General features: G+C 34.1%; 1 protein-coding gene across 2 annotated transcripts; it reads right to left on the reverse strand.

Moving 5' to 3' along the window:
* Positions 1–977: 977 nt before the first annotated feature.
* On the reverse strand, positions 978–11,423 carry LOC111373034. 2 transcript variants are annotated; one of them, XM_022995486.1, is made up of 14 exons: positions 11,134–11,422; positions 8,840–8,967; positions 8,525–8,710; positions 7,392–7,460; positions 7,247–7,303; positions 5,962–6,015; positions 5,816–5,878; positions 5,609–5,671; positions 4,830–4,994; positions 4,596–4,751; positions 2,907–2,987; positions 2,748–2,809; positions 2,410–2,524; positions 978–1,220 (listed from the first exon to the last, which is right to left on the reverse strand). In XM_022995486.1, the coding sequence occupies exons 1-13, from the start codon at positions 11,285–11,287 to the stop codon at positions 2,443–2,445; spliced, it is 1,320 nt and encodes a 439-aa protein (XP_022851254.1). In that variant the 5' UTR covers positions 11,288–11,422; the 3' UTR covers positions 978–1,220; positions 2,410–2,442. The 2 variants fall into 2 exon arrangements, with proteins under 2 accessions (XP_022851254.1, XP_022851255.1); XM_022995487.1 differs by lacking the exons at positions 978–1,220; positions 2,410–2,524; positions 2,748–2,809; positions 2,907–2,987 and adding an exon at positions 3,930–4,522 and having other exon boundaries at positions 11,134–11,423.
* Between the last annotated feature and the right edge of the window lie 13,443 nt (positions 11,424–24,866).

The following is a 24,866-nucleotide window of genomic DNA, read 5'->3' on the forward strand; positions in this document are numbered from 1 at the left end:
TTTTCTTTTTTTTGGTTGGGAATTTAAGGCAATGCGGTGGTTTTGTTGGACAGGTGGTGGTTGCAATTTTTGTTGGCGGCGGCGGCGGCAGTGGTGGATCTGACAGTTTGAGTGATTTTTGTTGAATTTGGCGGTAGATCTGGCAGTTGTAGTTTGACAGTGGCAGTGGTGGTCTATAGTTGAAATTGATGATTTGTTGGTCGTGGTGGTGGTGGTGGTGGTTATAAAGTTGAAAATGGAAGTTTGTTGGAAACGGTGATAATGGACTGGTGGTGGCTGGTGGTGGGTGTGTTGCTGACAGTGGGCTGTGTTGGTGAAATGGCTGGTGGTTGGTGGTGGGTGTGTTGCTGACAGTGGGCTGTGTTGGTGATGATAACACTATTAAGCTGTAATTATGGTGGTCGTCTTTCGTGGCTGTGGTGCCAGTGGCATCTAACCAACTGTTCGGCTATTTGTGATCTAAAAATTCAATAATTTGTGATTGAAAAATAATTTGTGATCTATAAACTTTCTTTTTACCGTGGCTATGAAATAATGTGTTCAATTAATTTAATAATACGTGACCAATAAATAAATTATGATCTATAAGAATGCACACGTAATCATTAATTATATAATTCTAACCTTAATATATTTAGTTAATAAAATATATTTAATTATTTATTTATCATCTAAATTTTGAATTTCGAAACTTAAAAAAAAAAAAAAAAAAAACCCAAAATTTGAATTGGCCCATAATTAATACCTGATTTTTTGAACTTTTCCCTTCTTTTCTTTTTTTTTTTAAAATTCGATCTAAACTCAGCTCCATATTAAACAATGCAAATAACGATCTTTTCAATTAAATATTGACGATACCATTCACCTCAATCTACCATAATACCATCTACTAATACTATCCATTGTAATTTTATACTAATAAATCCTTTATACGGATTAATCCGTTGCACCAAAAATAGCCTAAATTTATAAGCAAGTGAAGAAAATTGTTTGTTTAGAACCGCGGTTTGAAAAAGTTCAACAGCAACAAGAAGATATATTACATGAGAACGGAGATGACAGTTACATGATACATGGATTCCTAATCTAACCGAAGCTACGAGTAAAATATTTCAGACTGGAATTTTCACATCCCATTTTCTTTTTCACATACAAAAATTTGAACCGATACAGCTACAGCTCTTAAAGTTCCAAAACCCACAGGGAAAAGCCAATATCATCTGCGCAAAATAACGTAAAGAAAATAAATATGAATATCGATTGATAAGGACCATCATAATCCAGTGCAGAATTGCAAAGAAGTATAAACAGCTAAATATGAGCTAAGGCAGAATACCCTTATTCGAAGTGCATTCTTTTGTCCAAATTTCAATACAATTACTTGTGCATAAATAGCAGACCATTTCTCCTAATCAAGAACCCCCACAAAATATCTCACTGTATGTGTATCAAAGATGTATATCTCAACAATTCTCTAGTTCCTTATTTCCGGTAGTCTTCAAGCATGTGGATGCTCGTGCTTTTTGGTAAAGAAAGAAGGTAATGCTACTGGATGGAATATATAAGAGAGAAATAATCAACAATTGGTGCAATACGCAACACCAACACGACTGTTGGATAAATACACCATATTTTCTTACCAGAGTCAAACTTCATATACTAAGACCTCGGCATCAAGTGCTTCATGAGGGTTAAGTCTAGGATTGTAAATGGACTGATATTGATGAAGGGATATCAGGAAGAAAATTACTCAAAGAATTAGAGTTGGTTCGATATAAGTGGACTCCTCGTGGAATTTTGTGTGATCCACAGATTTTTATAAGATCAGAAGGAGAACTCCATGAGACTGCTGTAAGACCAAGGATGATATATGCACTGTTAAGAAATTGCATTTACATAAATCAAGCGTAGTTGAGATTGAAAATTAGAAAGAACAAACGTGAATTGGTTGAGGTCACAAGCCTCCGAAAAATTGCAGGAGAACCTACTGAGACTATCTTGGCATATTTAACAAAGACTGCTGGATGATCAATTGGTTTAAGTGATAGAACAAGTATACATGGTAAATCTAGAGGAAGAAGTTGAGCTAAAATCATATAGATGAGGTGGTTAAAAATTATACGAATAGTTGTGGTATAACACTGCAGATGGCCCTTGATTGAGCAAGTGAAAGTGAGGATCCGTATAGAGGAGTTGTGATAAGGGTTGAGGTTTGGTGAAGTTGAGTGTATACAAATACAGCTAACTGAATACTTATTCCCTGATAAAATTGGTATCAACTCTGTACCCATAAATATTTGTTGTTTATGTACACTATATAAATATGCATGTATACTTCAACTTTCATGAAAATCGTCATATCATTCCAATAGCATTAAATGAGTTCCGTTTAGAGGTCAACCAGCATACCTAGCATATAAAATTAAATTTAACTTCAGTGCTTCACTTGTCTGGGTGTCCCTGCTTGGCCTTCCGACGTGAATGATTAGGGTTACCATTTTGTACAGGCCTGTTCACCTTTTTACTGCAATATGAAGTTAGAACTGTAATTCCTAACACAGAGATAAAACTTACGGCTAGTCCAGTTAGATGAATTGTGCTGTACTTGACAAAATTAGAAAATAAACAGAAGCACCATTGTGTACCAAACATAATAATCTAGAGATGTTGGAGACTCATATTCCCCCTTTTATCAATTACATGAAAATGTTCAACACCAACAAACAGCAGGATGTCAAACAACTAACCAGAAAATGGCTGAGCATACTTTGAACAGAATTATGATGGGCAAAGCCAGTACAGCAGAGGCCTACCAAACATAAAATGTCAATTACACAGAAACCTATATATTGATCTTGACAAAGAAAAAATGGAATCAGGACCTTCGAAAGTCATACAGAACTTACAGCAAACCAAACCAGCTCTCTTGTTGCAAGAGGTTTTGTAAGTTCGTGACTCTTCAGTTTTTCTTGGACGGTATCCTGAACCTTCATGTGAGAAAAGTACATTGAAATAATAAGATGATCCCATGTAATTATTATATGGCTGAATATGGAATAAGGCATCTACTGCTGATTCTTACAGGAGTACTTGACAAACTATTCAAGTAACATGGAAAATCATATTCAACTTCCTATGGTTTGATGGGGAAAACATCAGTGTACAATAGTCATACTACTCTTAGAAACCCTTATTGATGCACCCTAAAGTCTCTTAAAATTTTCTCTCTCCAAGAATTGAATGTGTCGTTTTTGTAAGTTTTATGTTTACTATTCACCCTAACCCCCCCCCCCCCCCCCCAAAAAAAAAAATATATATATATAAATAAATAAATAAACAAAAATAAAACCGACAAAATCCCCAAAGGAAGGTAATTTTCAATAACCTGGAAGCTCATTCTTCCAAGATAGACAGATATGATAAACTTTGCCCGAAATGTTGAGTATTTTTAGGAATTATTTAATTAATAGAAATTTCACTTTGACTTTATTTTATGAATGTGGGGTTTCAAGGTCTTATAACAGTTGCTTGGGATGAGTCATAGATCTTACCTCGATTGAAGTTGGTCCAACAATGTTAATGTATACATTTGGTTTCACGGGTAAAAGTTGTTGTTCCAAATTCTGCTCTCTGCTACACAACTTTAAACAGAATTCAACTGTATGAAATTGTGGTGGGTGTAATGTGTTGATCCCTAACCATTGGTCCAGAAACCATTCTTATCTCAAATAGGTACTATTTCCAGATAATATTTCACTGTTTGTACACCAAAGTGATGCAACCCATTTGTAAATTGAGAAGCGCTTTACTCTGTTATCCATTCAACTGTTTCAGCAATTAATTCCATTTTCTTTGCAAGCAATTAAACAATATATTAATCCTCAGAAATTTTATTACAAGCAACAGGAGATCTGTCAGCATTTTTTTCTCACAGATATTGCAACCTCTGACTCTCTTAACTAGTCAAACCATGCCAGTTTCCCATATATTTCACCAGTTGAGGTGTTGTTATGTTTCAGTTGAATTATTCTACCATGGTGGTTTTTGGAGTTTAGAGTCCTGTAGTGGTGTTTAACTGTTTTTAGTTACCAAGACTAGGTTTTGGGGATTTTGGCTATGATGGTGGTGTTAATCTGATTTGGCTATGATGGTGGTGTTAATCTGATGATGGAATTTCAGGTATGGATGGAATAATAATTTCTTTAAAACCAGAAGAAAATTCAGTAATGATGACCCAAGGGGCTACAACCCAGAAAAAAAAAAAAAAAAGACAGACACCACAAACTGAGAATCATTCATCCATTAGTTTATTGAGCTAATCTAGAATTGTACAAAAGAAAAACTTATTGAGGTGGTTTTCGATTGGGCCACCAAACACACATTCAAAACTCATTCTTCAGCATTTGGATTTTGGTGGTGTCCAGTGAGTGTCCAAGTTAGTGAGTGAGGGAAAAGTACAGTGGTACTAAGTGTTGACCCAAGTCAAATTTCAATATTCAAGTAACATGGAGCACCTAAAGAACTGCAAACAATCAATCAAAAATGTAAATTTGTAATGCAGAAAGTATATAGGACTATAATAACAAAAAATTTACCTTATGATGGTATGTAGTTGCCGATTCTAAGAATTTTCCAGAAGTATGAACTACCTCCTGCATATATGGCTTTAAAGTAGTATGTATTTTATCAACATGAGGTCTAGTTGCAGTGGCAACTTGATCAATATATGGTCTGCTTACTTTCACTAATTCCTGCACTCCAATTAGGTAGACTTAAATTGGCTGAAGATACAGATGGTAAACAAAAAGGAGTCAAGTAAATAATCTCACCTGAAAATAAGGATCAGCAAGTTCCTGAACTTTGACGATATGTGGAGCTATGGTGTTCTTCGAAACCTTATATATCTCAAGAGTTTTTGTGTTTAGCATTTTCACATGTGGTTCAGCCTTGGTGGTTATAACTACCCACCGCTCTTTTATGACCGGGATCCATCTCTTCACACGGAAAGGGAACAAAGGAAGCATCAAAATTCAAAGTTACAGGAAATAAAATGAACAAAACTCATCAAAAACACTCAACCATGAGTGATTTCTACCAAAAAGTTATAGAACTTTTCTCATTTTGCAATATGACAATTTATGCGAGTTCCACATTTTTTATGAGATCAATAATAATGCAAAAAGATGATATACCAAAACAATGCGATTATAAATGACTAATGGGCAACCAACTAAAATAAAATGGCTTTTAAACAGCCTAATTAAGAATGCACGTGACAATCTGTTTCTCGCATCTGCATTGATGAAAGTGATAGGCCTCCAATTCTAGAAGAGCCCAGTAGAATTTAGAAGAATATACAATTAGTTAGAAATGATCTATAAATAGAAAGGCAACGTGTAGGGTAGAGGGGAGGAATTAAGTGAGTGAAAGTGAGGCTTACGAGAGTGTAGTCCTCTCGAATGACTATAAGTTATCTTCTTTTTCTGTAATCATTTTTAGCATTCAATAAGAGTTTAGCTTATACATATTCCTTTCTTTGTTTTTCCCTGTTAGAACCTTAACAGAAAGCAAATTGATCACTAACAATCAGAAGTACTAGTTGACATACTGTTTTCAATGTTTCAGCATGCAGTGCAGTCCACTCTTCAACTTGGGCCTTCTTCTCAGCACCCTGAAACAAGCACATACATAGACATTAATGATCGTGCATTCAGAAGCCAAATATATATCATCTAATAAGTAGAATAACACCTTCCTACACTTGAACAGTGGCTAATAGAAAATCTTTATATACATATTGCAACTTGGATGCTACCTTTTGCAGTGCCACATCCAGAGCAGGCTTTACATGCATTTTCCAGTTATTCTCCAGAAGTGACTGAAATTACAAATATAGAGCATGAGGAGAGTCCACTAATATGTACATGCCGCTAAGAGGGGCGATAAACTCAAAACAAAAACCTGGTAATGAATCAAATGAGCTGCAAACCAAGGTGGAAGCCATGCGCCATGAGCCTAATTATATATCAGGAATTGAAGAACATTAAAATGCAATAAGATTGTGCTAAGGTCTATTACACCTAAAGAAAGAAATAAGCCTGTTCTTAAAAATATAACATATTTAAAGGGAATAACGGAACATTCATAGAGAATTATTCACGTCCATAGCCCGAATGGAAGTTTTAAAGATACCAACTAGCATTATGGAGATATTGAACAGCTACAGGGAGGAAGTATTTCAGGTGAAGATTCTTGTTATGTGTGAGATATGATAACGTTTAAAGAGAAGAAAATCAGAAAACAAAATGTGCAATAAATCTCTCCATACGAAATTGCACCCTGCTGCTTGAAATGCAAAAAACAATAGCAGCATATTCAGGTAGTTGACAGCAGAAATACGAGCAGCACATCTCTATGGGTATGTATATGTAATATGGTAGTTTTTTACTGAAAGTAACAGCGCCAATTCAGGATATTGACTTTATCATGGAAAAAATTTCATAAGAAAATTAAGGGGAACAAAAAGTAAAAATCAATTATAAGCTTCCATTAGTTCTTTACCTTAAGTTTATATCCATTACATCATTTGTTCCATCTACGTTCTCTATATTTTTCTTTCAAGAATCAAGATAATTGCTTGTTTGTAAACATGATTTCCAAATCATTATTTCCCTTTGCTTCTGGATTCAAATTGCTATACCTACTCTTGTAAATGAACATATTATATAGTAAAAACTAAATACGTTGTTATTATTAAAATATCTGCACGATATCATGTAATCATAATATGAGCACCTAAATCTGGTCATTTCCTAATTGGATTAAGCCCTTAACACTTTGGACCACTCACAAATTGATTTGTTGTAATGAATCAACATAGGTTTTCAGCAAATGATCTAACTGAAGACTACATTATCCCAATCAACATGAACCAAGCATCAGATTGACGCTCTCCAATGACCAGGGCGTGTCAATTTCTTGCACAATGGAAAGATTTGGTACAAATTATCACAATATATAGACAAAGCTAAAATAAAGGTGAAGACAAAATTGACAGAAAAATTTACTTAAAAATAACAAAAGTAACTAAGATTCGCTAATGAGCAACTTAATTATTATTCGACCAAAAGGAAGCTGGAAAGGGAAAATAAGCATTAAGTTATTCATCGCAAATTAAAGATAGTTGAATGGTAATGCAAAATAAACACAGCATCAAAGAAAAAATAAATGATTCAGAGAGTTTAACCTCCATCAACTCCTTAGTTTTGGACGTTGTTTCAAACTTTGCCTTCATCAATTCCTCCTGCACCGAATACATATAGAAAAATTTTGCAATAGGTCATCCCAATCTATGTGTAAACAAATTTCAAAAGAAGCTAAGTATGACATACCTCAGAAATTTTTAATGCTCGTTCAGTTTTACGCAACTTGGTCTTCTCTTCATCGATAATCTTTTGAAGCTGCACAAAGAATGGCATTCTCCATAAAAAGCAGTATAACTATTAAAAAATTAATTATTCCACTCTTGTATTTCATAAGTGTAACTGGTACAAGACTTGGATGTACTCCATAAAAACACTATACACAAATTTGATCAACTTGCCAACGTTCCTTTATTTCCTTCTTTTTACGTGGACCATGTTATTGTCTGGTCTAACCTTTTACGATCAACGGTACTTCTGAATCTCTTAATTTCTTATTCATTAATCCATCAATTTTCTTCTTAACAATTCCAACTTTATTGTTCCTATTCTCTTATAAAATTTGAAGTTATACAAGTGTTACAAAATTAGGAAACATGAGTCAAACGAGTGGCATCATATTTTTTAGCCTCTAGACACTTCGAGCTTTGCCAATATTGACATGGAGATTATATAATCACACAGGATCACAAATTAGTTAGCGGCTTTACACCATCATACTCAATTATAAACATTTTAGCTCTTGATAGCTCGTGTCACTTCAGAGAATCTTTTAATCAATTTCATCCATCTCCAACGAACTTTATGCACAATAAATCTGGAATCAGCAACATGAATCATTTTTACCACCCTGTTAGGTTTAGTGTTCAATTTATTGCTACATATGCTGGAAAATCAAAACCAACTAGACCCCTTCTCTTCCAACAATGTTCGAGTGAGATCACATTAAAACTTGTGAACATGAGCCTCTTTAGGTCTAAGGAAGACTGCCCCAACAATCTAAGATAGAGCCGCTTAATTTATCCTCGATTAGTGTCACCTCCACTTCTTGGAATAGATTTTCTTTTTTTATTACACTAAGCAGTCTAACAGCATGCCACATTAGTTTTGTTCATGTGCTTCCCTCAGAACATAATTAGGGCTCCCCAATCTTTAAAAAAATAATAAAAATAAAAATAAATAAATAAAATTCAAACAAGTAGATTACTGATAGAATATGACTTCGCAACCTCAGATCTGCAATTGGTAGAAAGAAAAATATAATATCTAAAATCACTGTTATATGTAAATCTATAGGAAACAGTAAACAAAAAACAACTTACATTCTCAACTTTAGAATTCAATTCAAATGCCTTCCTTTCGGCATCAGTTGCTCGGGCTTTCAACACTTCCTTCTCCTTATTTTTAGTTTCAATTTCTATTTTGAGTTTCTCCACTTGCTTTTCTAATTCACCAGCTTGTGAATGTGCCCTCCCCACCCGCTCCTCCGCATTTGATCTTCCCTTTCCCTAAGAAACAATCAAAACATATAAAAGCTCACGTATCATCACAACGGAAATTAAGTCTTCAGCATGTAGAGGAGTGTCAAGGATATAAAACGATAGCAATGGCTGAATTTAGGGAATTTGATGCCTCACTTGTAGAGATGTGATTTCACTGAGCAATGACACAATGCTGTCTGATTTTTCTTTAATTGTCTTCTCCTTTGCAGCAATCACCTCATCCTTGTCTTTCACTTCTTGAGTTTTCTCCTCAAAACGAGCCTCTTCAGGTACAAGAAACGTGTGAGAAATCAACAACTGCAATCAGCTTCCACTACTAAAAGAATAATGCAATCAAATAATTTTGTTATATGTGACCTGAACCGAGGATGTGGATACAACCAAACAGGTTAGTCTATTAACAATCTCATTTATTTCTGCTAGATTCTTTACATAGGAGATGCTTACACGATAAAACAGTTTCCAAATTGGAATAATGTCTTTACCGATAAGTAAAAAAAGGCTTGAGGATTTTTGGTGTCAACTTCCATTGAATAAGATAGTTTGGAAACTCAGCCTTTGGAAATAGGTGCAGATCAAGAAATGACGGTTGCTGGTCCACCTCTGTAAGAAGCTCTACAGGTAGAAAGGAAGTAATCTACTGGAGAGCACCATTGGTGAACTCGACTGTTCTTAAACGGTGTAATATTGCAGAAACACACAATCCACACCTCTCCCAAAGGTAAATTGAAAAATTAAAATCGAAGAGAAAGTTTATGAATCTAGCTGATATATCATAGACTTCCACCACAACTGAGTTTACTGGCATAGTCCTCAACCACCTACCGGTCCTACCCTGTCAGCTTGAATGCACCCTAGAAGCTACTTTACCTTTGTTCTGGGTTTTGCTTCCACTCTTTAGTAGTATTGTGATAGCATCCCAACTCCTATATGATTCAATCATACAAGTTGTTAATTCAAATTCTAGAGCGTTCCACTAATTAGTTAGCAAAGGGGTAAAATGGAGAATAGAGATATGATAAGAATCTATAAATGTCATGGGGGGCTGGGGGAGAATTCATTCGGGGAATTTTGTTAGAAAAGTGAGGAGAGATCAAGGCCTCTCGAATGCCTTGGAGTGTCTTTCAAATTCTGTTTCATTTCATCAGTTCATTTACAGATGTTTAAGTTCTCAGCAATTCAATAAAACAATATATTTCATCTAGCTTCAATTCTGCAATTCTTTAGCACTATTCCAGTTATCTCCAATTTCATCAGCAGCCGGCAGAACCTTGGACATCCCAGTTACCTCAAGCATCAGCCGTAGTAGCTGGTACCTCTCAAATCTAATCCATAAAAACTAACTTTGGCAACCACAGGCTCCATTTCAGTACTGCAACAGCTACAACAGCACAGGAACCTATCATATTGCTCCTGGCATGTTTACTTAAGTAGTCCTGTTTATTTTTCCAGACAATGATTTCCTATGTTCCCTTTCTATAGTATGCAAGGCAAAGGCAATTTTTATTTCTTTGTCTAGTTAAAAGGCAAAAACTTATTATTGGCTTCTACTCCGTACAAAATGTTGATGAAAATATCAAAATACATCGCAAATTTTGCTGCAATCTTCTGTCTTGAGAACTATTAGACTTGCCTTCCCTTTCAGTTGCATAAATCATCTGAAATATAGGGCCTATGTGACAAAGCTTTTGATAAAAGTTCTAGCAGATTTTGATAAAAGGTTGGAAAGATGATAAAATTGTAGGTCCCAAGAAATATGTGATTAAAATTGAAAATTTTAGCTTTAACAAACAAGCACCTAGTAAACGTAAAAGAGGACAGCTAAGCACGGAAACCTTATTTCAATTGATCTTCTTTTCAAACAAAGTCCTCCTACTATAAAACACATCCAACATTAACAAGCCATTTTTCAATAACTATCTCAATATACCTCGTGAACTACACAACCGCCACTCCCAAAATATAATCAACCTGGTGCTCACACACATGGCCACATTATGCAAGCATAACATATACTCACCCATGTAGCAGTTACATACGAGTCTTAAATCAAAGAACAGGGAGAAAACTCAAGGACCATAGCCGACCCACAAAGACGTGATTTTTAGAATTGCTACCTTTCATTGGAGTCTATTTCCCAAAACATCAATACTCAAGCGCAAACATAAGCGCACAATTGCCACACGTAGACATGTTAAACCACTGTGAATTCTATTTGGTAAGTTAAACCTCCTCTGTACATAGATCACTCGATTAAGCTCAATACTAAAAGTACAATCGAAAAAGAATAAATACCAACATCACTCCAAACGTAAGAGCGGGTTAAATCTCACGCTAAAAAATGAATTGCCCATTAATTATCATAATTCAAATGGGCTCTTCACGAAAAGTACAATAATGACAAATAATTTTTAAAGCGGACTACTAACCAAGAGCACCGATCTTGTTCCTGAGCTGTTCTAGCAGGACGGAATCATATCCGTCCGATTTGAGTAATTGGACATCATCATCAGCATCGGCTTTGATGTGCGTGAGGACTACGGATAGAAATATGGACAGTATGAACAATTTTAACGCCGCCATGTAGCCAATAACGAAGGCACCGGCGCTCCGGCGATCCAATTATCCGGTAAACTTTGTTACTAATTTGGCCTTTTGTTGTTTCGCCTTCTTCTAGCGGTTGCCTAAGAAGCCTACGTTCGGTTGTAATAAAAATATGAAATATCTTCATTTTTAGTCGTTTGAAATTTATATTGACACGCCTATGCATTTCTTCATATTTGATTTCAATGACGATAATACCCTTGAACTTGGTAGTTAAAGTTTGAAGAGAATCTTGAGGGTGAAACAACAATAAGAATATTGAAGGATGCTCCGTGTACACTAAAGTGTTACAGACCCCTCTACGTGTACATTAGAGTGTTACAGACCCCTCACATCATGTGAGGATGTGAGGGATGTACACTAGTGTACAAGAAGTATTTTTCAAGAATATTTTGAAAAGACTTTTTAGTAAACATATATATCTGAAATTGAAACTTCTTTTAAAATAAGATTTTAGGAAAAAAAAAATGTCTTCAGATAGCTTCTTTAGCTTCGTTCTTGTACAATATGTATCATTAGAAGTTATGTTAAATGTACCATTACTATCATATAGAGTTTTGTAGGTAAATTTATCTAGTCAAAATTGAAAATTGAAGCGTGGCTTAGTTTGCGATGTTGAGTGTAACAATCTTTCATCGAGTAGTAGATTTTTAAAGAGAGAATTGCGGACATAATATCAAGAGAATGAGAATTGTTTGAAAAATAAATAAGTTAATAATTTTTTTTCCTAAATATGATGACTCATGTCCATCTCGGCATGGTTACAGGTAAATTTCATGCTGAAATTATGTTGGTTGATTAAAAACTAATTAAATTGGTAGCGACAACAATACATTGAGCCTTAGTTTGAGTCTCATTCTTGTAAAAAAAAAAAAATGCATTTTGAATAGTATATTGATGAAAAGTTTGTGTTAAAAAAATAAAGAAAAATCATGAATTTGCGTGTGATGTTATTTTATTTAAGAATGTGTGGTTGAAGTGGAGTCAAATCACTATTAAAAAATGTATTTTGATGAAAATGAGGATAAAACAAGGACTTATCATGTTCGAAATCAACTTAACCTCTATTTGACAACCACTTTTACATAACTCTTTTTTTTTTTTTTTCAGATTTATTTTAAATCATGCATTCTCATAATTAGGGATGACAAATTGGTTCGTCGGCTCAAACCTCCTGTGGATCGGCTTGAAAGAAGTTCGAGCCGGGCCGACTCGAGGCTTGTGGCCTGGTGTGTCCGACCAAGCCTTAGCCAAACCATGGGGTTCACGAGTCGACTCGAAAAAAACTCGCTATTGAGCCCGCTTGACTCTATAAGACCCAAGTCGAAAAACTCGGATCAAGATTCGATTTCTTGGTCTAGCTTTTGCTCTGCTCAACTCGACTCAGGCCAAAAAAAGTCGGAGCCGAGCCGGAGCCTCGAGTATAAACTATTCTGTACATAAAATTAAAACTTTTTCATACTTTTAACTACCCATTTTTTAAAAAAATCACTATTTCAAATTTAATTTTTCCCAAAAGATCTTTTTAATGGTAGTCAAACACGGGGTTAGAAAAAAGGAAAAAAATTACAATACTGTCACTCGACTTGCACGGATGACACCTCCGATGATCGTGCCCTCACATGGGATGCATGGTCCCGTGCGAATAAAATAATCCCGAATCCATGTATGTGCACGACCATCCACGCAGTTCATGTAGTGTTGTTGAAAAAATTAAGTCAATGAACAAGATGGGTCAAATAAATAGTAGTGTAGTGTGTTGATAGCGTTTCTCCTGAGGTGGAAATATCACTAGTGTGGACCTACGGTAAGAGTATGCCGGCACACGTTTCTATGTCATGCAATCTAAGAGGTACAATATCATAGAAGAAGACACGTGCAATGGACAACTGTCCCGCGTTCAAAACTAGGCTCTATTTTAATGTCGACTAAAATCAATAATTAAGTTTAATCACGTATGTTATACGGGATTCAAAAATTTTAATTACATATTTTATCAATTTTTATTCAAGCGTACTAAAGATCTAATCTTGATCTACACCAAACAAGTTCCAGATGATCATATTTGTACTATGAATATTTATTTGAATATTTGCGATGAGTTGAAGGATTTGTTTGGCAAAATTTTTATTTTTTGTAGAAATATTTTTCGAGCAAGCTTCTTTAAGCCAACTTTATTTAAAAAAAAATTTCTAGCATTTACGAACATGTTCAAAACCAATTTTTTAATCTCGGAAGAAATTTTTTATTTTTAAAAAATTATGCCAAACAGATTCGTGGTTATTGTGTGGTTTATTTTGGAATATGAAGAAATTTTTTGAACAATTTTATCGATTTAATACGATATTATATGAGTGTCGCATAGTCACTTAACATTCAAATAAAAAATTCGTTAACCAAAGATATGTGCATTACAATTTTAAAAGGTTAAAGATACGGGCAATAGATCGAGAACACGTATTTTCTTATGTGTTGTCTCGCCTAGGTGGTCTATGTACCTATTTTGAAGTTTTAGGTGAGAAAACAACTATTATCAGAAAAAATAATTGAACGGTCATTCGAGGGTACCTTTTAATGGTTGGAAATTGGCTTGAAAATGTCGGGTTTGACCAATTTATTTGACTTAAAAATCGTGTTCCTTTGAGAAAACCATGACTTTTGGAACTTTTTTCCTTTTTCTTTTGTGTTAAGCTTCTTGGACAGGGGATTGGGACAGGGAATTGGGACAGGGGGCATGTGGCGCCCCCTATTGGAGGGGTAGCTGACCGCGTCAGCTACCCCTCCAATAGGGGGGCGCCACATGCCCCCTGTTGCCAAACCCTGTCCCAATCCCCTGTCCCCCTAGCATCTCTCTTTTTTTTTTACTCTTTTTTTTTTTTTTTGGGACAAGTGTGTCTCTTCACGTAGAAAAAAGTTCTAAAAATTGTGTCATTTCTTAGAATCCTGTCTTGAACTACCCAAAGACTATTCCATTTGCAAAATCATTCTTATGATCATACCACTTTTGTACAAAATTATTACTATGCATATTTAACTCCAATTCTATAGGAGAGTACAAAACTCTGTTTCTTTCATTATTTCTCAAGATTTGAATATTGTTATTATGAAAAGTGATGTTGTTCAACCATGGATACTCGTGTGGGGCAAAATCATATTTAGGAAAGGGTTTCGATCAAGCTCATTATTTGATTCTTTTTTCGACATTTCTTGGTTTCAATAACTCAAAATTTTTTCTTTTTTTTTTTTTAGTACAATTTGCACTATTTTTTTTAATATATATTAGATAAGTCAACATTTTAGATAGTTTATGATTACTCTTCGTGCTAAAGCGTTGATAACCACTATTCTAAAAAACAATATCATTATATAAATAAGAATTTATGATCTCTTTCTATATTGTAAGTTCTACTGAAAACGAGCTTTTTGTTCCTTAATCAGTGCCATAGAACATTTACTTTGAGATGGTGCCTCTTTTCATGAAGTCCAGTTACGCTTGTGTTCGTTCAGATCATTGGAAAAAATGTTTTACTGTAAAGAAACGTTGCTTCCCATTTAGACGAAACTCTAGATTTGAAGAAAAGGGGAAACAGAAATGCACAAACTAATGCTACCTTACATCTCGTCATAATCAAGGGGGGTAAATGTAAGTATTATGCCCTAAGTCCAATCAACTTTAGACATGAATACTTGTATATATAATTAATACAATTAAATGGTAGATCTATTGTTTAATTAATAGACAATTAAATAAATAATAGAGTCCGTAGATTCAAATATTTGTAATTTGTTAATCACAAGAAGTTGTGATTGTGAAATACAAATTACATCTGATTGAATCTTAAATCATCCGTGGTGGTAAGTAATAACGAGATACGGATATCGTTATTACGGATAGACCATCACGTGTGGCATTTCTTACTTGTGAAGTAAGTAGCTGATCTCATAAGTTAAAGTATGGTGACACTTAAATGAACACGTGGATATTTTGTTATAGAACAAAACATTGGAGACCCGTCGAGAGATTCCACATGGATAACTATCTGAGTGTCAGTGGTTAATCTCTAACGTTCGGTAGTGGAATTGGTCCTTTAACTTGAGGTCGTCGTGGTACCTTATATGAGGACAGTCATACTTTGGCGGTGTTGGATGTTGCTCTGAAAAGGGCCGCTAATACGACATTGTTCGGGTACGTCAAGAATCGTATGAAGGTTGTGATTGATCAATAAAGGATTCGTCACTCTTAGATAGTAAGAGATTATGATATGCGTTTCATTCAATTAAGTCGATGATGAAATCCTTGGCCAAAGTGTACTCATAAGTCGAAAAGGAGTTTTCGATTTATATTGACTTAATAGTGGAGTGAAAGATATGATCGATGATCGAGATTGACACAATTCCATATCTCGTAATTGATCAGATCATATTGACGAAGGGATTATAGTTTCATGGTAAATGAATGAATTTGGTTTTGTCATATCACATGACATTTTCTGTCACATGTATTGTCCCGACACATTGTTAGATGTCAATCAGGGACAGCGAGTGTGAATTGACGATAAATTAAAAGGGTATTTTAATTTATCAATTTTGATTAGATCAAAATAATATTTCACGTCGTTAGGCATCGTGGTCGGGAACCTAATGGGTCGCACACAAAAGAGAATTGGAAGATTGCAAATTGTCAATTGGTTAATTTAACAATCGTTGGATAAATTAATTAATTGGATTTATTATTTATATTCCCGAATTAATTAATTGGATTAATTAATTTACGGATCGGGTTTAATTAATTGGATTAATTAAATATTGGACCGGATCGGGTCGAGCCCGTTTGGGTTTATATAAATACATACTTAGGGTTTGAGGTCCATATGGTTTCCATTATTCTTACTGGCACAAGAGAGAAAACCCTGGTAGCTGCAATCTTGTTCTCTGTGTGGATTACCGTTGGAGGCTGGACAATTGAACAGCTGTGGATGGCGAATCAAGATTGCTGGAACGAAAAGAATAGCAAAGAAGTTTGCAGATCTGGAAAAGGTACAATCTTATCACAATTTTTATCTAAACACAAAGGCGATTCTTGGTGGGAATCGAAAATTATTTTAAATTCCGCTGTGCATGTATAAGTAGATTCCCAACAGTGGTATCAGAGTCTACTTTGTATTTGTTAGGAATTGATCTTTGATTATTATTGTTTTTCATGTTTCTAGCAATTAAGAAAATTAATTTTCGTATTCAAAATTGGTTTTGAGAAAGAAAATAATATTTTAGGATTGGAATGTATATAATTAAAACAAAAAAAAGAGAAAAAGGCGGGGGATGCCGACAGCAACAGTTGCTATCGACGACGACAAAGCGACTGTTGGCTGCCGGTGCGGCAGCGGCAAAAGCGGCAGCAGCGACGTCTGTCGTTGCTGAAGCAGCACGAAAGCACGCCGCCCTAGATGGCTCCTGCTGTGGGCTGTGGCGGCGCCACAACCAGAAGAAGTAAAAGAAAATAAATTTTTTTTTATTTTAGGGTTTCTGAAATCAGGTGAGAAGGTTGGAGGAGACGGGGGTTTTCTCTGCAATTAATGTAATTGTAGGGGCCCAACTACAATATGATGTTGGGGGTCCATTTGTTAAAATTTTAAAATAATGGTTATTTTGCAAAAGGTTGATATTGAGGACCCTTGCTTGCAATTCCACTACCGGGGTCGTTTCTATAAATAACAAAAAGGGCCCTTTTATAATTTAAAGAAATTGGAGGTCCTGTTTATAAATTTAAAATGTGTCAATTTGCAAATTTCAAAATGGTTTTGAATTTGAATTTTAAAATGGTTTTAAAATTGTATTTCAAATGGATTTTGACCTATTTTGACTAAAGTTTTAATTTTGACTCAAATTAAAATCTTATTTTAAAAAAAATTGACAACATTTTATATTTTTGTTAAAATTGGATTTTGACTTAAACATTAAACTTTGACCCAATTGAAATTTTATTTTATTTAGGAGTATTATCCTATATTAAAATATTAATTCAATTTAAATTAAAGTTTGAATTTAATTTAATGCTTAATTAAAATTTGATTTTAATTGGTTATTCACCCGAATATATTCTTGTAATTAGAATTGGATTCTAATTTCACATTTAATTAAAATTTGATTTTAATTAAATTGCCTCGCCCTAAATTTCTTCTTGGAATTAGAGTTGGACTCTAATTTGGTATTTAATTAAAATTTTGATTTTAATTAAATTAATTCGCCCTTAATTATTGGAATTAGAGTTAGACTCTAATTTTGTTATTTAATTAAAATTTGATTTTAATTAAGTTCCACCGCCTTAAATTGTGAAATTAGAGTTTGACTCTAATTTGATTTTTAATTAAAATTTGATTTTAATTGAATAATCCCTCCATATAATTGTTGAATTAGAGTTGGACTCTAATTTGATATTTAATTGAAATTAAATTTTAATTAAATATGCCCGCTAATTAAATAATTGATTAATGTGATTAATTAATTATTTAATTGTTCCGATCCTTCTGTCTAAAAGAGTTTAGATGACTTAATTGCTAGAAATTGAAACTTATTTGCATATAATATTAAATATTATATAGGTATACATTTATGTGATAAATGTATTATTAGTGGACGATTATGGACTCGACCATATGGATGTGTTGAATGGTTAATTTTTATTTTTGTCGTTTTATGGGCCTGCGAGCCCGTTATTATTGTTATTATTTTGGACCTGCGAGTCCATTATTATTATTGTTACTATGGGCCTGCGAGTTCAATTTCATTTAGGCCTGCGTGCCAACTAGTATAGGATACATGTTGGAATTGGACTAATTAAAGAGACAATAAGAGGTGGAGACCATGGAGATGGTGCATTGACACTGTTCAATGCTATACCCCATAGGAATTGACCAACTAGTCTTCCTTATGGCTCGGGAAGACTAGATGGTAAAAGTCCATTATCGTCCACACCATTATATTATGTTATATATATATTTATTTGCATAGTAGATGTATAATAATAATATATATATGATTGTATTGTTGTTGATGAGACTCATGAATGCAAAGTTCCTCCATAAAATATTAAGTCACATTTGTAATCGCCTTCCATCATTGTAGTGAAAAATCAGAGTCTCAAATCATCTCAACTTGTTGATCACACTCAATGCTGGTCCATTAGGGATATGTTTGACACTATGAAATATTTGATATTTCTGAATGATGGGTTTGACTTAACTAAAATTTATCTTTTGTTGAGTACACTCAAGGAGATAAATTTTAGAGGCATGTTAAGCTAACACATAAGATGTGTGAAAACAAAGAGTTGTCAGCTTAATGATTTGGGAGTTGTATGGAGATACAATTAATAATAGTATCTACCCAAATGTTATATTAGGGCTTGTTGATTACATTCAAGGTCTTAATATGATAGATGGGATCCCAACCCACTGGGAGTCAAGCATGGACTCCGGAAATTTATGTAAGAGGGTCATAAATTTTATTTAAACAGTGGGAGCATAATTAATTTAATAAAAGACCATGTTAAATTAATTGATACATTTTATATATTATTCTTTCCTTTTTCGTCATTTATATTTATTGAATCTGAGTAACCATATGTTTTGAATGGCATACTAGATGCCAACAACCAAACTATATTTTCTTAATTGACACTGCAATTTGAGAATTATTCTTAGGCATAAGAAAATTGGTCACGTCCTTGAGTAGCCCTTTCTAGAGACACCTGCTGATGACTCGATTAAAGAAGAGGTGGCTACTATGGTAAATGCAGTGATGATAATAGTACTGCACGTATGTGATACTTGCAACTATGTCACTGAGTTACAAAAGCAACTTGAGAGTATAGATGTTAACACATAATTCTTCATTACAAAGAGTTGTATGATAATAATCATGCGTGGAAGGATATGAGACTTCCAAACAACTATACCGGTGCAAAATGACAGAGTAATCTTCAATCGATGCTTAGACACTGAAGATGATTGACGTTGAGAAATGTCTCAACTGTGTTCAATCATAAACAATGAACTAAGTAGTGACTTGGTTCTGTAATCTCTATCAGCTAAAGCTATTCACAACTAATTATGAATTTAACGTGAATAAGCTTGAATGCAAAAGTATTGAGTTGCTTAATATGCTTAGGACTGTTAACCCCTTTATCAAAGTTGGTAGTGGGCAAACCATTGATTCCTCTAAAGATATTAAGAGGAAGTCTAAAGGGGCTTTGTGAAAGCACCCAATATGGTTAAGACAGTATAAGCGAAGGACAAATACCAAATCTAATGACCCTTGATTTCATTATAGAATGAAAGGTCATTGGAAGGAATATTGCGTGACTTACGTTTACTTCATGAGTTTCTTAGGTATTTGATACCAGATGTAAATATCATATTTATATAAATATAGAGAAACTAAAAGGAAGTAGACCACTGCGAAAGGGAGAAGTTGACACACACGTTGGAGATGAGCAAAGGTTGTTACATTGCCTGTATGAATATACTTCTTGCCATTGTCTTTTGGTTTACTATTGGAATTAGAGAAATGTCGCTTTATACCAACTATATCTGGAACATTAAAATGAATTTCATGTTCGGACATGAACTATTTTAATGTTAAGGACAATAGTTGTTCTTGTTTATCTTAATAAGATCCTAATGGCTATGGTAAATTACAAAACGATGTTTATATTTTTTAATACTAAGGATTCTATAATGAGTATATAAATTATAAGGCATAAATACTATAATCTAATTATTACCAAAATCTTGCATGACAGACTTTGCATTTAGATGAAACGTATTCCAAAGTTACATAAAGATGTATACTTGGGATTAATTGATTTCGACAAGTACAAATTATGCATGTCTGGCACAATGACCAAATCTTCTTTTACTTGAAAAGAAGAAATGTCAGTATAATTACTGGTCTAATGCATAGTGATGCGTATGGATTCATGTCAATCAATGTCAGGTAATGTTTCTCTTATTTCATCAATGATCAAGTATATTTGATGAAAACTCAAACATGAAACTCTTGAAAAGTTCAAGGGATTCACACTAGAATTAGGGAAACAAATAGGTAAAGATACCTTCACATTAAGATTCGATCAAGTGAGAGTATCTTAAAGATAAAATCTAGATTATTTAAGAAGAGAATGAGATTCTCTTACAGTGGACTCCTTCATATATACTGCAGCAAGGTGGTGTATCTAAAAGGAGGAATCGTTAATTATTAGATATAATGCGATTAATAACAAGCCATGCAAATCTCCCAAAAATTTTTTTGGAGTCATGCATTAATTGCGGTGTGCAACACACTAAATCATGTCCCATCTAAATTGGTTAACAGAATTCCATACGAGTTATGGAGAGACAATAGTCCCAATTTATCTTATATGAAAGCTTGGGGCCATGACGCTTATTTGAAGTGCCTTAAATCAGATAAGTTTGAGACTAAATCCGATAAATATATATTTGTGGGATATTCAAAGGAGAGATTTGAATATAAATTCTATTATCATGAAGAAAATCTTCGTATCACGACACATCGTCTTTTTAGATAAAATGTTTACTTTAGGAGAGGACAGTGGGAGTAAAATAGAATTTTGAAAGAGTTCAAGAGTCCACAGATATAATTAACCAAGTAGATAAATTCGAGTTTGATCTCATATCTGATATGGGAGATACTTTGGATCAGGAAGTAAAGACTCCTGAGGACATGACAGCTCTATGTGAATCTAGTAGGATCATTCGACCTTCAAGAAGGTGCGAATCCATTATCATTAATCAGGTATTAGTGATCCAGGATAATAAACCTGTTAGTTGCAACAAAATAAAGTCAAGTGTTGACTTAAAAGAGACAGCAAGAGGCCATGAAACTCGAGATGAAACTCGACGTAAGTGAACAAGATTTGGACCTTGGTCAAGCCTCCTAATGGAATAAAGCCCATAAGTTTTTGTAAATAGTTTACAAAAGAAAAGGTCGATATGGATGTGAATATCCATATATACAAAGCAAGGCTAGAAGCAAAGGTTAAATGTTGACCTTGGTGAAGCATTTCTCCTGTAGCCTTGCTTAAGTCCATTCGGGTTTTACTTGCAACAGTTGCATATCGTAACTAAATGTTAAGATAAGTCTCTATGGAGCTGAAATCTTCGATTTGATAGAAAAAGTTAAAGTGTTTAATTTTGTCAAATTTGAAGACGAATTGTATATTTACAAGAAGATAGTGGGAGTATTGTCGTGTTCCCAATATTATAGAAAACGATATCCCTATGTTTCAATCGTTGAAATAATGGTTGTTAAAGGATTTATTCATAAACGATATTGGATAAGCAAACTTGATCTATAGAGGTAGATCTAGAAGATTGCTTAACTCATCCCAATTTACATAGATGAAATCTTGAGAAGATTTTATATGGAGAAACTGGTTTACTCTTAAACGATATGTTGGAAAGGTTCCAAACGTAAAGCAACCGTTGATTCAATAGTAGAAACCTAATACATGGATACTTCAGAAGTAGCAAAGAATTGCAATATGGATCATGATGTTCATAAATGAACTTGGAGTAGTTCCTGATATTGTTGATAACATACAATAGTATTGTGATAACAATAGAGCCATTATGAAAGCAAAGGAACTAAGGTCTCATCAATGATCCAAACGTGTATTAAGGCGGTCTAATCTCATTAGAGAGATAATACATAGAAATGACGCAAAGAGAAGAGCAAAATTTCACATTTAATAATATTGCAGATCCACTGACAAAGAGTTGTCGTAGTATAAACATGATCGTCATGTAGACTTATGATATTTGATACATAAGTGATTGGATCTAGTACAAGTGGGAGTTTGTAAGTATTATGCTCTAGGTCGAATCAACTTTGAACATAAATACTTTTATATATAATTAATGCAATTAAATGGTAGATCTATTATTTAATTAATAGACAATTAAATAAATAATAGAGTTCGTAGATTCAAATATTTGTAATTTGTTAATCACAAGGAGTTGTGATTGTGAAATACAAATTACATCTGATTGAATCTTAAATTATCCGTGGTGGTAAGTAATAACTAGATACGGATATCGTTATTACGGATAGACCATCACGTGTGGCATTTCTTACTTGTGAAGTAAGTAGCTGATCTCATAAGTTAAAGTATGGTGACACTTAAATGAACACGTGGATATTTTGTTATAGAACAAAACATTGGAGACCCGTCGAGAGATTCCACATGGATAACTATCTGAGTGTCAGTGGTTAATCTCTAACGTTCGGTAGTGGAATTGGTCCTTTAACTTGAGGTCGTCGTGGTACCTTATATGAGGACAGTCATACTTTGGCGGTGTTGGATGTTGCTCTGAAAAGGGCCGCTAATACGACATTGTTCGGGTACGTCAAGAATCGTATGAAGGTTGTGATTGATCAATAAAGGATTCGTCACTCTTAGATAGTAGGAGATTATGATATGCGTTTCATTCAATTAAGTCGATGATGAAATCCTTGGCCAATGTGTACTCATAAGTCGAAAAGGAGTTTTCGACTTATATTGACTTAATAGTGGAGTGAAAGATATGATCGATGATTGAGATTGACACAATTTCATATCTCGTAATTGATCAAATCATATTGACGAAGGGATTATAGTTTCACGGTAAACGAACGAATTTGGTTTTGTCATACCACGTGACATTTCCCGTCACATGTATTACCCTGACACATTGCTAGATATCAATCAGGGACGGCGAGTGTGAATTGACGATAAATTAAAAGGGTATTTTAATTTATAAATTTTGATTAGATCAAAATAATATTTCACGTCGTTAAGCATCGTGGTCGGAAACCTAATGGGTCGCACACAAAAGAAAATTGGAAGATTGCAAATTGCCAATTGGTTAATTTAACAATCGTTGGATAAATTAATTAATTGGATTTGTTATTTATATTCCCGAATTAATTAATTAAATTAATTAATTCACGGGTCGAGTTTAATTAATTGGATTAATTAAATAGTGGACCGGATCGGGTCGAGCCCGTTTGAGTTTATATAAATACATAGTTAGGGTTTGAGGTCTATATGGTTTTCATTATTCTTGCTGGCACAAGAGATAAAATCTTGGTAGCTGCAATCTTATTCTCTGTGTGGATTACCGTTGGAGGCTGGACAAATGGACAGCTGTGGATGACGAATCAAGATTGCTGGAACGAAAAGAATAGCAAAGAAATTTGCAAATCTGAAAAAAATACAATCTTATCACAATTTCTATCTAAACACAAAGGCGATTTTTGGTGGGAATCGAAAATTATTTTAAATTTCGCTGTGCATGTATAAGTAGATTCCCAACAGTAAACTTGTTCGAGTAATGTCTAATACCAATTATAAACTCTGAACGAGGGTTAGGCTTGGTCCAAATATTATTTTTATTAGTCAATGAGCTCAGCACTATCAATTTGGAACTAAGTAGCCTAGAAAGTCATTTGTTGCAACAAGTAGTAGGTGTATTAACCCTGAAGGAGCTTCCCAAACATGCTAGGAAGGTGGGACCGACCTCAAATTTAGGAACTTACAATTGGGTGTCTGGCACATAAAGACATTGACAACCATTAAGAATCTAATAAGATATCCAAAACGATGTAACATTTATTAGAAACATGAAGTAGTTTGACAAGAAAGCCATAAATCTAGTGGATAACAAATTGATTGACGTAACCGATCTCTCGATGTACCATACATATTTTAAAACATTAATGATCCAGTCTTATTTAAGCACTTATTTTGGATTACAATTATTCTATTCTATCTTTCAATCTCAGAATACTATTACAAGGTCAAACACGTCTTAAGAAAGAACACGTCTTAGATTGGACTACACGTCTTATAGCGTGTTTGATATTGTTTTTAAGTGCTTATCATTTGTGTGGATAATAATTGGATCCTACAAAACTTATAAATAAAATGTATATTTGACCTGCTCAAAAATCAAAATATAATTTAAGGTTTGCCAAACAAGCATTTAAGTGGGCTGGTCAAACATTGTACTCCAAAGTGGAGTTAATTAAATCACTGCTCACTAACATTTAGATTAGGTCATTATCCGTTAACTCAAAAATAAAATATAATTGATTGCTCATTCACTTTTGTATCAAGTTACTCATCTATCACTCCATCCATCCACTTGGAGAAAAAATTACACATGGCGAATGAAAATTCTACGTGGCCACTAAAGGTGTTAAAAATTGACACATGGGCAAAACACATTCCAATAACGCGTTTTCTCTTAAAAATTGGAAGAATCGTTCTCCACCATCACCTCCACCTCCACCACCTTATCACAATATAGCGTTGAATAAGAAACCTCTTATCTGTATCAGTGCCAAAACCAGCAATCCCACCTTCCAAAATAGAGATTTGTTACTTTCCATCAATAATAATCACTCCAATTTTACTTAGCAAAACTTGACTTTCCTTCACATAATGCCTTCACATTTTCTGATTTCCTATAAAGAAATATAAATTTTTCTTAAAGAA

This window comes from Olea europaea, unplaced genomic scaffold (genome assembly GCF_002742605.1).
Source record: "Olea europaea var. sylvestris unplaced genomic scaffold, O_europaea_v1 scaffold1063, whole genome shotgun sequence".
Lineage (NCBI taxonomy): Eukaryota > Viridiplantae > Streptophyta > Magnoliopsida > Lamiales > Oleaceae > Olea > Olea europaea.